At 32.2% G+C, this 15,850-nt stretch overlaps 1 protein-coding gene across 1 annotated transcript; it reads left to right on the plus strand.

Annotated features, from left to right (window-relative positions):
* Window positions 1-500: 500 nt before the first annotated feature.
* Window positions 501-4,304, plus strand: LOC132753349 (tripartite motif-containing protein 3-like). Its single transcript, XM_060743801.1, has one exon. It carries the CDS (start codon window positions 724-726, stop codon window positions 2,890-2,892), a length of 2,169 nt encoding a protein of 722 aa, XP_060599784.1. The 5' UTR covers window positions 501-723; the 3' UTR covers window positions 2,893-4,304.
* The last annotated feature ends 11,546 nt before the right edge of the window (window positions 4,305-15,850 follow it).

Here is a 15,850-nt window from a genome sequence, read left to right on the forward strand (position 1 = left end):
TTTTTTTTATCACACACTTGAGCTAAAGACAACGAGACCTCCATTATTTCTCATGAACAGACTTGAACCGAATCTGCAATTTTCTTGTAATAAGTAAGTAAGTAAGTAAGCAAATTCTTTATTATAGTGACATGTGTTTCATGTATATACATACACAAAAATATAGAAAGATAAACACCGGCCCAGAGGACCTATAAGTCACCTAAACGGAAGGTTATAATCTGAGCATGTACGATATAATTTTTTTGTACTCCTTGCTTTCAAAGAATCACACCCTTTCCGGATTTTTGTCCGATACATTGATACGAAAGTGGAACAAGGATTAGTATAAAAGTATGCAAAATGAAAAGTAACACCAGAACACGGTCATTTGGTTATTAATTAACAAGTATGAAATTGAGCACGTCATAGGCTTTGGAGTTCGGCCAATTCTTCATTGTCTTTACACATTCGGTATTTAAATGTTTTACTTCACTTATTTTCTATAGACAATGACAACCTGAAACATTTCTTTTTGTTAAATGTAACTTGTGTTATAAAAACTTTAGATTAAAATCAAAAAGATATAATTGTATAAAATGGAATTGATAGAGTGATATATAATGGAAACCTGAAATGACTATGTTCATAGAAAGATTTTTTGTTGCTACACCAGGTAAAATGTAGTTGTCATTTAAATTAGAGGAAACATTTGGAATATTTAAAAAAAGAAAACAAGCAACAATGGAAGCGGATAGAAGATCAAGGCCACCACGATTAGATTTCTTGACGATGGATCTTACATCACCGAGTCCAACGCTGTCATCAAGCTCTGGATCCAGTCAAAAACCAAATTTCAAATCCGATGATGTCGTTTCTAATTTTGGTTCTCTTACAACGGACAGCTTTAATCTTCGCTTCAGGAATGAATGGCAGGGATCCCGTTCTTCGTCACCTGTAGAAACTTTTCAGTGCCCAGTATGTCTGGACCATATGATGACGCCGAAAACATTACCGTGCCTTCATAATGTATGTAAGAAATGTCTCCAACAACACATCAACGACTTCGTTCGGGATGACATTAAAGCCGATATCACTCCTACCTCATTTCCATGTCCGGTTTGTAAAAGAAAAACACTACCACCTGAAAATAACGTCGGCTTTGAAAAATGGGCGTCTCTGTTCCCGACAAACCATTTTTTGCATGCATATAGCACGATTCTTGCTGTTCAGAGAGAGGAGGTAGATTGCGACCCATGCGCGAGACGCGGTGAGAATACACTCGCCACGTGGTGGTGTAGAGAATGTAGCGAATACCACTGTAACGTGTGCAAAACGGTACACGCTGGATTTAAAATATTCAAAAATCATGATGTTATAGCTGTAAAAGAGATTGCACGGAATCCGGAAATGGCAGTCCCGAACTTCGAGCCATGTGCAGAGCACAACGAGAAAGTGACACATTTTTGCAATGACCACAGAGTATCATGTTGCGGAAAATGCATGGTCACAACACACCGGAAATGTTTGCAAACAGCAACAGTGAAAGAACAATTTGCGACTTTAAAGGGGAAAAAAGGACTGCCACATCTTATCGGAGTTTTAGCTGACTTTGAAGACTCTGCAAACGCATTAATAGAGAGCAGGAGAATGATAATAGAAGATTTAGAATCAAGGCGTCAGTCTATCATTGACAAAGTTAAAACCATTCGAGAAGGGTTCGAAGAAGATCTTCGAAAACTTGAAGCAAAACTACTTGAGGATTTCGATAAATTCCACAATGCTGAAATGGAACAACTACGGACATTGACTGAAGAATGCGAAAACTTAGGAAAACAAATAACTAACGCCTTTAAATTAGTGGAGACAGTCAAACATGCTGGGAGCGAATCACATATGATAAGTCTGATAGATAAAGTGTCTAGTGAGTGTCACATTTACGAAAGAGCCTTGCGTGAGAATAAATCCAAATTGCAGCACGTGGACTACGACTTCCATGTTGACCATGTCATAGAAAATGTTCTTAAGAATGCAAAACACTTTGGGAATATAAATATTAAACGGACAAAGCAAAAGGCGCAATTGATGATCGATGAAAATCAGTTTTCAGATAGGAAGTCTGTTAAAGAAGTGAAAAGATTGCGAGTGTGGATCGCGGGGGATAGAGGGCGCTGTGGAATAGTTGGCGGCGTTTACTTAAATGATGGAAAATTATTATTAGCAGACTGTGACAATTTCAAGATGAAATTGTTTACAGAAAATGGAAGAATTCTTCATAATCTCGTTTTGAAGAGTAAACCGAGTGACTTTGCCATGATCGATGAACAGACGTTTGCAGTAACATTTCCAAGCGCCTCAGGGTTACAGTTCCTCCACTTAAAAGGAAACACAATCCGAGAAGGCAATTATGTAAGTACCAATAGGATCAATCACAGTTTGTCGTATTCTGATAACTGCCTGTATCTTTTGTCTAACTCTGGGATTGCCGTTTGTGACAAAGAAGCAAGGGAGACAAGTTTCTTAAAGTTTAAAGAACACGGAGTACCTGCTTCTAATGCTCCGTGCTACATAAAAGCTTGTTCAAGTGGTCTTGTCGTGACTGACCCAGATAAGCACAAGGTAGAACTATTCTCCCTAGATGGCCGTCTGCTCCAGTCTTACACTTCCTCAGACTTGAAGCAACCTACCGGAATCGACATCGACGCCGACGGTAACATTTTTGTTTGCTGCAAGCATTCATCGAATATACACCAATTCAACGAAGACGGACAGAGAGTAAAAATCATTCTGACAGAGAAGGATGGAGTTGAAAATCCGATGGCAATTCGTTTTCAGAAATTTACAAACAAGTTCTTCGTCTCAGAAGCCAAGATTTCTAGCCGGGATTATATACGTATATTTGAATGGATTTAGATAAATGAACAAATTAGTTTAAAAATCAAGAAATAAAGTAGTCGAAGCTAGAGGGACGGTGATTGTCATAATGACATAGATATTTGTTGAATTTGTGTACATGTACTGGATTTGCCCAGCTTGAATTTTGAACAGCCCATTCAAAGTTTAAGGGATTATAATGTTATAAAACTGCACATTAAAATGCTCTACAAACAGTATATATGGAGCCAGGCCAGACTGCGAGAATTGTCTAGCTCTGTTTTCGTAACAAAGGCCAATCACTTACTCTTAGTGTTGTTTCAACAAGCCATAAGTGAATTCAAGAGAACTGCTTGTAGAATTTTTCTTTTTGTAAATAAAATACTAGTTTATATAAGAGCATAGCTAGTAGGTCTAGTATAATGCGCATAGTAAAACGTGTAATGCTCTATGATAATTTTGTTAAATTATGAAAATATCAATTCCGTTAGTCACGGTATGAAATTGTATATTATATTATAAGTTTGCTGTTAATAAATATTAATGTATAGATTAACTATGTAAAACAACATGTATATGATAAACTGAAATGATGATGTTTGCATTGACACGCATTCCTTTAAAGAACACCATTCAAGTACTTCCAATACAATTTAAAATATCTATAAATACATGCATACAATTTCATGAAAGGGGAGATTTAAAGCTATTGAAACAAGAATAGAAAATGAAAGATGAGACTGCATCTGTTTATGAGAGATAAAGTATATTATATAAGGTTTGTGAATAACAGAAATAGATTTTTCAGATTTTTACTATGACAATATATAGTACATAATTATGTAAAAGTACACACTTTTTAGTCACATGATGCACTTGAATTAACAGTAATAATAACTCCAATTGGCCTATGGGGAAATTAACATTACAAAAATAGTTAGGGATGCAACATTTAATCGGCTTACAATATATCAATAACCTCAAAAAATTTAACACATCACTAATGAAATTAGGACATTTCACATCATTATCTTATGCGATATAAAGTACTGTACTTAAAAAAGAAAGCTATGGTATGATGTTATGGTAATGGTGATTAATTATTTGCTAAGGATACTGATAGGTGCAGGCTTTTTGTTTGTGTTGTACCCTGTCCCGGTTTTGGTTCGGTGCCTTCTGGGTGCCCTGCTGTTGTGACTGTAATGTGTCGGGGCTGCATTCTGTGAACTTCGCCTTTGCCTTGTTGATCTTGATCTCATTTTTTAAGTTTTTTTACGTAATGATTATTTTAGCTATAGGTATATACCAAACACCAAAACAGTGGGCGTTCCCCTTCGTGTAAAATTAGATGTTGCATAAGTATAAGTCTAGGAGGGTTGAACCGCCTAGGCTTAATGTACATAGAGACTATACGAATATGCAAATTGGCACGTTTAAATGTATGCATAACACTCTTAATTGTTATTATAACCTTTTCAAATTGATTTTAAAGTCTATTTACCGAAACATCATATGATAGCAAATAATGTTTGAAGTTTAAGGGTTGTGTATTCTTTTAATCTACCAATATGTACACACGTACACTATTTGGATATCTGCTCCTTATAGTTTTGTTATTAACGAGTATTAATGACGTGAGTGCATGAGTATCCCGGATATTTTTAAGACTATAATTGATTTTTTTGAGTTGTTTGAACATCTTATATTAACGTACTTGTTAGATAATTGAAGTGGCACTTTTAACATTAACTTTTTTGGGAATTACATAGCTTAGGAGTCTTCATTACTTAGCTACATGCATCTGGACTTCAAAGACATATGAAAGGTATGATTCAATCTAAAGTTGTTTTTCTACATATTTCTTTTATTCCTGTAGAATTTTCTAAAATCCTGAATTACTATTATAGTACTGTCACATAATTTTGATTTTTTACAATATTTAAATACTTGTTTTTTAACTCCGGTATACAGTGCAAGGATGGGAATTGTGCAGAATTACATAAATTCCAGTGAAACAATTTACCATTAAATGACACGTCCCAAGATGAGTAAAATAAATCTTTAACAAATGAAACCTGAACACATATATATTATAATCCAGATGAAACTTTGAAAGCAGCATGCCAAATATGTCAGAATTTACTATTTTAACCCCTTTAATAACAGAGTAAGATAAATGTATTGTTTTTATACTACTCCGTCCAAGGCTAGATTTAACAGTTGATTTGTACACTTGACAACAATTTTACTCATTTGATTTTTTTTATATTATTTAAAAAATAACACAAATATAAGGGTATGCTGCTTTTAGTTATGAACATGGATGCTTAATTTTGATAAATGTTATATTATTACATTTATACATCCTTCTTGGGATTTCTTTTAAAATATTGATAATTCATATACATGCATTGCTGTGATTTCTCTCTATATTTGTACATTTGCACGTAAATACACGTGCATTTTGTTATAATCTAATTTTATATATACATGCAACAAGAATAAACAATTTGCTTAATTATCTATATACTGATTTACTAATTTATACGTGATGCTTACTTATTTTTTAATAATGAATTGAAATGTACATTAACTGACTGTAAAATTCGATATGTACATCTTTTAAATGGACTTGTAATATTTCATCGTAGTTTGTGTGAGTATTTACCGCATTTAGTATTCGGATTCTTAAACAAAAGCGAAAATTCATCATTTTTTAATTTATATGTCTCACACAGATTTCTTATCTTGTTCTGATATTTAACACTCTTAATAGGAAGTGCTTTCTCAAATTCTGTCCAACCATTCGGTTTTCAGTCTATTACATAGTATACAACAGATTTCCGCTCAAGCTTAAAGTCACGATACAACTATAAAAGGATTGTAATGATATATTTTATATTTCCGCTAAGACAAAGATTCTCTGAACAATCAGATCGCCAATAAAGTTATATCAGATTCCCGCCGAAGCATGAGTTGACGTAACAACCATAAAGGGACTGTAATAATACATGTATGAGCCGTGTCATGACAAAACCAACATAGTGGGTTTGCGACCAGCATGGATCCAGACCAGTCTGCGCATCCGTGCAGTCTGATCAGGATCCATGCTGTTCGCTTACCAACCCTTTTACAAGTAGAGAAACTGATAGCGAACATCATGGATCTTGATCAGACTGCGCGGATGCGCAGGCTGGTCTGAATCCATGCTGGTCGCAAACCCATTATGTTGGTTTTGTCATGACATGGCTCGTATATTAAATTGCCGCCTCACTTAAGCAAACTCACTTAAGTTCGTGATACTCATGGGAGGGTTAATGAAAAACAGACACGTAAAAATGGAAGGAAAACATGCAATGTAACGGAATGAAGGATGACATGAAATCAATACGAGTTAGATCTGTAATTTTAAATACTTTTAAGATATCAACTTTAGTCAGTTTGGTAATATATTATTTCTAGCTATGAGTATGAAAGCCAACTATCAGTTAACGAACACAATAAGAAATGGAGAAGCGGTCAAACTTATTATGGTACGCATTTCTTAGATAATGCCACATTCTCTCGCCTACAATTGATCTATGGTCATTTCATTGTTCTATTATTTGAATTTTGGCAAATCAGGCAGACGGCACACTTGGCAAAACTTGTATCTCTAATGGTTCTGATACAAAGCCGTGAACAGAAATTGTATCACACAATGGCCAGGCACAAACAAACTAATGGATTGTATGTGTTTGATAAAAGAATATCCCTTTGGTTATAAGTAACAGACATACCATCAGTTAACACCAAATTGTTCTTAATATAATATATACCTTTCTTTACATTTAATCTTACTTTCTTTTAAGTTTGAAGGAGTCAGCGAAACAAGTCTTCTATTCCTTTCTTTTCTTTTTTATGCACAAGATATTCATGCCAGTCTTCTGCTATTACTTATTCACTGATCTTACAGCTTGCAGTGAAAGAATAAGACTGGATCACAAAATGTTCGCTTATTTAATTTGTACTTTATTTCTTCAGCAAATTGTGATGTAAAAATGTTAAGATCGTAAATTTCAAACCAATTGCCTCGCGCCCTTGTAGGTTCGAGCAGCACAAACGTCTTCGGATTAGTTCATGAGATAGAGCTGTCCAACTAGCTTATGGAACGTCCATGGTTTTACTCAGGTGCCTGTTTGTGCCTGAAATAACACGAAGAGGTGCACCCGAGGTTTTCCCGAAAAGTCGCCATATGACCGATACTGTGCTGGTGCGACGTAAATCCCAACAAAACAAAAATTGTGAAAAAGGACTTACTTCCATTAGCTTATTTTGTTGGTTGCATTTATTCTCTAAAGTATACACGGCCGCCAAAGTTACTGTCAATGATTTAACAAAATAACATGCGGGAGATAGTTGTCGTTACGTATACATATAAGCACGCATTGTCCGGATTATCACGGTACAATCGGTTCTATTGATGATACGGTACCCGCGGGAAATACTATATAAATATTATGATTCATATAACGCTATATTCTAATCAATGTCTTTACATCGTTTACATTTTTTTCTTTCTTATAAAATGTTATTTAAAGAGAGAGATTCCTTTAAAATGCGCAAAGACGTCCAGAACACACATATTTCAGCACCTGCATATTTTAAGTTCCTCCATATTTTAAGTTTCTCTTTGTTTCTTTGACATTCATTCCAATAAATAACCACAGACTGTTGAAATCTTTAGTAGTTTCATTTTCTGTCCCCTTTTTAAACTGGTTATGTATTACCCTTTATCACAAAGTTTGCTCTTTTTCAATTCCATAATCACATTTAAACTATAAACTCATCACATAGTTTCCTCATGTACTCAAATGCGTACTTGCATTTATTTTCCACAAATAATATAAATCTATCTCCTCTAATTTTGATTGCTAAAGTTTTAAAATTCTAATCAAAATTGTATAGTTTTCAGGAGTATGCAAATGGAAAAAATATAAGGCAGTCTGTAGGGCTTTCTTTTTCCTTATTTGGCTTTTATCAGTATTTACATAGACAACAATAGAAATATGTCCACATGATATGGATGCCAGTCATGTCACAATATTTCACTGTTTTGTCTGCATACAGACGAACAGCGTGACAGCAAGAAAGCAGCACGAACGTGCATCGGCAAGTCTATAAGTCCTCACACCCCTATTAAACGAGGCCTTAAACGTATTTTAGCTCTCACACCCCTTTAAGTTAAGGCCATACAAGTAGTTTGCAGTGGATATGGCGCGATTTTCCTCATTTATCTTCTACATGCATGTCATGAGACATTTATTACTTTTAAAATTAAAAGTCCCCGTTGAAACTACCGTATAAATTATTATGAATGCTAGTTACAGCAATATATTGAGATGAAAAAAAAAAATAATATGATGCAATGTCACGTTAAAGCATGCTTATTATCGTGAAAGCGAGCATTCTCTTTTTATATGATGATCAATATTCTATAACTAATGCATTTTATATTATAATTCACACAAAGTTATAAATATGGACATCGCTTTATTCCACTGAAAAAAAGTTATTGCTTGTTAAGCCAATCAAAAGAATAACTCAAATTAATGTGCATTGTGACGGTCCCTAAAATGCACCATTTCCTTTTTATTCTAAAAGAATCGAAACTTACATAAACACGTGGACTTTTGGAAACTTAATTATCAGTCGAAAATTCAGGGGTACGATATGCACTATCTTCCACGAAACGGAGAAACATGTGTTTTTGTAATGCATTTTGTAGAGAGGTTATCCATTTTCAAAACAGATTCCTCTATTATAATTGTTTTGCAAGTCTTTTAATGTTGACTACTATACCTGTCCATTCAACGGAAACAATGTGTTCACATTTGTCTGTATTTGTATTTCTAATCAACTACGTTAGTATGCTGTACTGTATACTTACTATCAATGAAAAGTTTTATCGCTAATTTTTGCTATTTTCTAGACAATATGTTAGAGTTTCCGTTTTACGTTGTACTATCAAAAATATTTTCCTGAAAAAGCATAATTGTCACTTGTTACTCTTTTCTGTTTATTCATTATCAATTTGTTAATGTAATATAACTATCCAATCATTAATAATTTATGTAAATTTTAAAGTACAGCTTTGACTTTTATATCTTAACAAAATGTTGAATATCCCAGCATCAAATGATCGAACTAAGTCGTTTTGGTTTGGCAATATATTGTTAGGAATTACCGATTACAAATTCCGTATTGTCATAGAATCAGTAAAAGTACAACTGATAGAAGATTTTTTGTACCTTAACATTTGGTTGTTTAGTACAACAAAACAACGTCAAACTGTATAAGTAGACTGTTTAATGTCCTTCATTATAGTGTTTTTATATATTTTTGGATCATTGATTCTAACACGTTTGTGTAGAAGATTAAATATAGCTTAACCCGGTGCTAATGGCGTGAGAGAATGGCACTCATGAACGGACTCAAACCGAGTATACAATTTTCATGTTAAATTGCTATTTTAAACAATGAAACAGTTGTTAACCAAACAAACTTGTTGTGTCTCTGCATTTGTGGTATTTGATATATCAGAAATGCTATTAGGGAAACGTTGCATCCAAAACATTAGAAGAAAAATCTCATCTTGGCAAAATAGAAATTTTAATTTTAAAGTAAATGTGTATACTTAAGTGTACTTCTAACCTTCGGAAACTGTTATGTTTGAAGTTTATGATATAAGTCTATTTGCATAATATTAATTGATTTCATAGCATCTCTTGTGTACAACGTCGGTGTACTTTATAATAAGCACTTTCTGTCTCTGAATTAAAGATGAATAAAGTTCCCATTTTAAATTTGTTTAACTGTTGGGTCACGATATAACTACTAAAGTAGAAAATAAAAAGAATATTTTATTTATAAGTTATTATCAAATGGTCTCAAACTGTAATTTGCACGTAGTTGAGAACTTTATATTATGGAATACACGTATATCCTAATTATAAGTTATTTTCAAGTGGTTTTAAAACATTTATTTATCAAATTCACGAAGAGGGACATCACCTATATTTTTTTTATTTTTTATTAATTTTCAACAGTAACTTTATTAAATATTGCTTTCTGAAATCCTTTTTCTATTGTTCATAGAATGCAAGGCACGGAAAATAGTTTGATGATTGTTTTAGTGACTGAAAATAAACGGAAAAAAACCAACCCCCAAAAAACCAAACACAACAATAACAACACATCACACTCATGTTTGTTGACATTTAATACATTAAGTGTTACTTTTTTTCGTTATAGAAGTCCTTAATTTTTAAGAAGGTCGTTGACTTTTTCAGGTTGCATGACATTACAAATACAATGTAGTTTTGCATTAGAAAACAATAAATGAACAGCCCGAATGTCATTGTTATACATCAATCCATTTATTCAATGATAAAGATAAGTTTCGTCTTTCAAGACGTTGATGATTAATGGTAAGGTCTTTCCTGTTATTTCAAAATTGACAAACAATGTCAGACAGAAAACCTGCAACATTATTTTGTAAGTGAATGACCGCCTAATATAAATGTTCTGAATATAAAATTGCACAATGGTTGTTATGCTTCCTGAAAAGAGAATCTTCGAAAAGAACATGACGCAAATAAAGCCTGTCAGCCAAAAATAATAATTAATTTTCATACTTGATTGATGATTGGTCAATACGCTTATTTTCAGAGAAGATTTGAAGAAATGTCCCTCTCAGAACATGCCCTACTCTTTATTATCCTGTTGATATATGGTTTTTCTATTGTTCTACAATAATTTTATTTCGGTATATCTGAGAGACAAGCATTTGAAAATGATCAATGGTCAGTTAACAGTTGCGTAAAAAGACTAAATCAGATTTTTATCACACAGGAATAAATCAGTGGGCTCTGTTAGATTTGTTAAGTATGTTTAAGCCCAATTTTATAGACTGACCGGGAGCAGCTTTTATTTTTTTCACATTGAGTTTATGTAATGTAATGACTCGTAAAGGTGTTGTGTCAGTTGCTGAATTATGGTCGTGTCCAAAGAAGGGGTCAACATTTTTATCGTTCGGGCCCACTCACATTTAATGTGAGGGGATCAAAGTCGCATGGTTTTCTATGGAACTTACATCACTAACCGTAGTTTCAGTAATATAATTATTTGCAAGTTTTTCTACGACACAAATAAAAGTGGCGAAGTAATGAATAAAGACAACTGTTCAATAAACATGTTTGTTTTTGTGGCGGATATTCTAGAATAAAAATGTATTTGCACCATTTCTACTTTATGTATCTTATCTATTCCAACCCCAATCAAACCCTGATTATATTTGTGCCGTATTTGTTTGAACCACCTATATGAGTACTTTGTTTGTCACGACATACAACACCTTAAGTGATTGATATATTGACCATGTTCACCGTAAACTTGTACTGTTAGTGATTGATGAATAGCCTGCTCCCATATTTTACGTTGATGACTTGACCATTTCCTCAAAGGGTACCTTTTAAATATACATGAATATATTTTATTAAATTAAATGTATTCTACACGTTGTTTGTTCGTTCATTAAATCGACACACTTTGTCTTATATAAATTCTTGACAATAGGCTAAATTTTCTTCTTATTTTATTAGATTTTAAAAGAAAACGTTTTAGGTCTACTGAATAATATCAGAGTATAATTTAACAGAAACTTTTATGCATTTTTAACATTTATGTGCGTTATGTGATCCAAACTGAATTCGTTTGTTCAGAATATGTATTTACACGTTTCTGGTGTAAATGAAATTTCAAAACTTTGTTTAAAACAGGCAAAAACGTGATTTTGTACTAATTTGACAATATATTGTAAATAACAATCGGATAAAATCGCAAAATGTTTAAACTTTAATTTTAAGTGATCGCATACTTTTGTATATAATGTTCAGCTGAAAGGAAAATTTGGCGTTAACTTCCCAGTTGAAACGAGACAAGGAATCATTATCGAGCTAGTTAAAACAAATTACGAGAACAAAAAGTCCATAAACTACTGTTATGCAAGATTATGAATTCATGTTACGCTGCATATAATTCTATTGTCTTTGAATGCTGCCCATTATTTGTAATTGTTGTATTATTTCCATTTGTTCGCAAGGAAGTAATATTATATTAATTACACATAGGTTTGTGGGTAACAGTTGAAGAATTATTACATAAATAACACATAAGTTTGTGATTAAGCCTCGGACAACATTTTTTTTCGACGAGGGATGCTATTTTTCAACTTAAAGAGGATGAAGACGTCAAAAGCACTTTACATAACACGCAAATAAATTTTTTTGTGATTATAGTCATTCTGGTGATGAATTCGAAAATTAGAGTCTCAATCGAGAAACTAATGACCGCCATTTTATTGTCTAGGAAACGTACCACGTGATCACTTATTTTCTATGTTTCAGTACAAATATAAAATTGCCACGTGGTGCACTTGCACTTTAAGGACTATGGGAAAATAACATTACAAAATTGTGAGCGGTATTCAAGCATGCTAATATTTGAAGTTCTAGGAAAATGTAATAAAATGAATAGATAGACAATGATAAAAATATAGAAATGATGCATAGAAAATTATGAAATTATGAATTCATAATAAAAATGTAAAAAAATGAATTTTAAAATCAGTTATGTTTTTGTAAATATTTTACAAAATATTAAAGATGAAAATAATCCAAGTAACAATAAATTCTTACTTTAAGTTTAAAGATTTTTTTTAATTCACACAAATTGTATCCTTGGTAACCTAGGGTATTTACCGTATACCAGTATCGGTAAACTAAATGTAGTGCATACGGCAAATTAAACTCGTACATATTATGTATAGAATAAACATGGTACATTTTAGTTTTTAACGGATTGACATACAAATAACAAAAACCTGTTTTAGATTGATATTTCGAAAGTAGTATTTTCCTTGCAAAATATGACAAATTGTTCCCGTATCAGGCAATAAGCGAACATCTAGAATGCAATACATCAATTCATTTTCCAATGCTATTCTAAATTATGCTTTCAGTTTACCAGACACGGTTGATGAATGGTCGCTTTATTTTCTATTATGCTTGTGCTGGTACTTTTAATATATACATAATGTGCGACATGAATTTTTTGCAAGCTTTATAAAGCAAACGCAATGGACGTCTTTGCTTGAAGTTACCAATGTTATAAAAAGTTGCTAAATGCATGTAAAATGTGGCGACCACACGTTCTGATAGAATTTTAGATATTAAGGTTTAATGAATATGTTTCGGATATATTACATAGTTAAAGCCTTGTTTCAAAGAAAGTAAAACAGTATTGAACTTACTCTTTCATATCCATATTTCTTTTTTAAGTTGTACAGTGTTTATATGTATTCATGCAAATTAATAAATATTTTACAATATTCTATTTTGACATCTTGTCCATAAAATACATTATATTTATTTTTTAAGTCTTGTTTATTACAAGATTCGAATGTCTAAGAAACAATTACTATTACTTATTAGTCTCAAATATAGAAAAACAAATTAAAAATAGTAGACAGACATATCTGGAATGGACAATATTGTCCGGTAATTCCAATATCAATGCATCTGTCAGTCTGGCTGTCAAGTGCATACAATTTTGGCAACGGATATTAAAGCTATCTTAGGACTTACATTTTAAAAACCGGTCAAGTGTATTCAGAAATGCTTTTCTATGATAGTATACATCCCTTCATATCCTGTTTATTCTCGACAGTTTCATTGTATTGTTACTCACATTTGGCATATTACTTAGACATTGCAACTGACAATTCTTGTTTAAAGCAATTAGGGTATAAAATACAGTATGACACCTTCGCCAGACAAAATACCCTGTAATGAAATAAACCATCCCGGAAAAAAGTACTTTACCACGAGATAAATTCGTATACCTCGTCTGTATTTCTAGATATTTAATTTTTTTAATTGAGTGGATTTGTTCTTTTTTATCGAAAAGTTTTATATCTTTAATGTTTGTTTTCAACATAATTCAAACTTTTTTTCCGAGAACACGAAAGTTTTCCGTCTGAAGTGTATCTTGAATAAGGAGATTTTTACTTGTGAAAAGAACAGAAAACATTTGATCTACATAAGAATTAGAATAAATATATAAACATTTGTTTGCGACAAAAATGATTGAAAAGGGTATTCAACACAGGAAAACGGATACCTTAAAAAACGTCCAAAATGCAAAAATAAACATGTTGCAGCCTCGATTTTCCTGGAGCTTGTTCATGGACGGTATTAGAAAGTGTTAAAACACTAATAGAATAGTAATGCCATGAAAACACCAATAGTTGAAAGATTACTTTCTAACAAGTATACTTCATTATGGTAATTGGTACGTTTATAGGAATACTCATTAACTTATTATCTATTTTGTTTTTTGAATATAAAAAAAATGTATCCGTTGAAAGTACTTCGCGTAAAAATGTATTTCTATTTCTTATTATTTTACTAACATCTTCATACAGTTCTGTATACATGTATGCAGTTATATATTTGATATTGCTTTACAAGTAACGTACTTTGTATGATGGATGTCATCAAAAGATAAGATAAAAGATGAGCATTTATTACATTCTGAAACATGAAAATTTATTTAAAATTGTTGTTTTTATTCCCAAGTTTCTAAAGTGTAGATAAAAATGGTGTGAGACAGACAGACAGACAGACAGACAGACAGACAGACAGAAAACTTTATTTACACTCAAGGTTTTACAAATTCAACATGAGGATATATGCAAATAACACAAATTAAGCAATATATGGTTCCGGTAGAGATCTGCAATAGAATTAAAAAAAAATAATAGAAAAAACATCATTTATGCATTCAGTACCATATATCATATATCATGGGGGAATTCACTCCATAAATACATAAATACAGCTTCATACCCGCATGCTTACATTACAATAAGTACATATGAACTGAAATAGTAAATAAACAATGTGAAGCGTCAATTTCGCATGTGATTCTAAATTTAGACATTAGGGAATTAAAACTGCTTATTCTGGTATTTAAAAAGAGATAATTAAATGAAATAAAAAGGTATAAATCATATGAGTTACCAAATCTATTTTCTTTCGCGGAGTATTCATGATTTGTGTAGTTCGGTCAATTATAAAAAAAAGCACGAAAAAAAAGGAGAAAGTGTGTTTTAAATATTCTAAACATGGACAGCAAAGTTACAGCTAAAGATGGCATGAAAAAGTGTGTTATAGGTAAAAAATTGTGTACAAATGGATGTTACCATGTTAAGGTAAGAAATAGTACTTAAAGTATTTGCAAATAAGGCGGCATGGCTTTTTTATATTTGGAATTTACTAAATATAGCTCTTATAAATTGGCATAGATTCGATAATTTTACTTCATCTGTTGTCTGCATAAAGTTAATAAAAGAGTAAATTATAATTTCCTAGATAGGTATTTCTTTTGTCGCTAAAATACTCGCAGTACAATAGGTAATGTTGTTCGTTACCGACAGAATTAGAATGTTGACTTTCTATTTAGATTGCCCTCTCAAACTGTATATTAGTACAGGTTTATACAAAGGAAAAAAATCCAAGTACATTCATATCATCACAAATAAGCTTAAACAACCTTTAACTTTTTAATAATGTTATTTATTTGTTCTTTTGTGGTTTTCTTTTAGAAGAAAAAAATCCAGTTACTCACACTGCTTAACGATTTGCTGAAACAGCAATTCTGTACTGTATTAATTTAGATCATTTTACAGTCTTTTAATAACGTAAACAGCCAGGATAAGCGTCTCTTGTTCAGCCAACCTAGTGCCTTCTGTAGCAACACAAGATGCCTAGGTTGACAATGACGCCGAGTGACTATTTTATAGGTATTACCGGTATTTCAGCAGTTATGTCACCTTAACCCTATGATTACATAGAACGTTCTATTAACATTATATTTTCAATAATATATCTCCTTG

This window comes from Ruditapes philippinarum, unplaced genomic scaffold (genome assembly GCF_026571515.1).
Source record: "Ruditapes philippinarum isolate M1 unplaced genomic scaffold, ASM2657151v2 ctg2047_1_1_1_1, whole genome shotgun sequence".
Classification (NCBI taxonomy): Eukaryota; Metazoa; Mollusca; class Bivalvia; order Venerida; family Veneridae; genus Ruditapes; species Ruditapes philippinarum.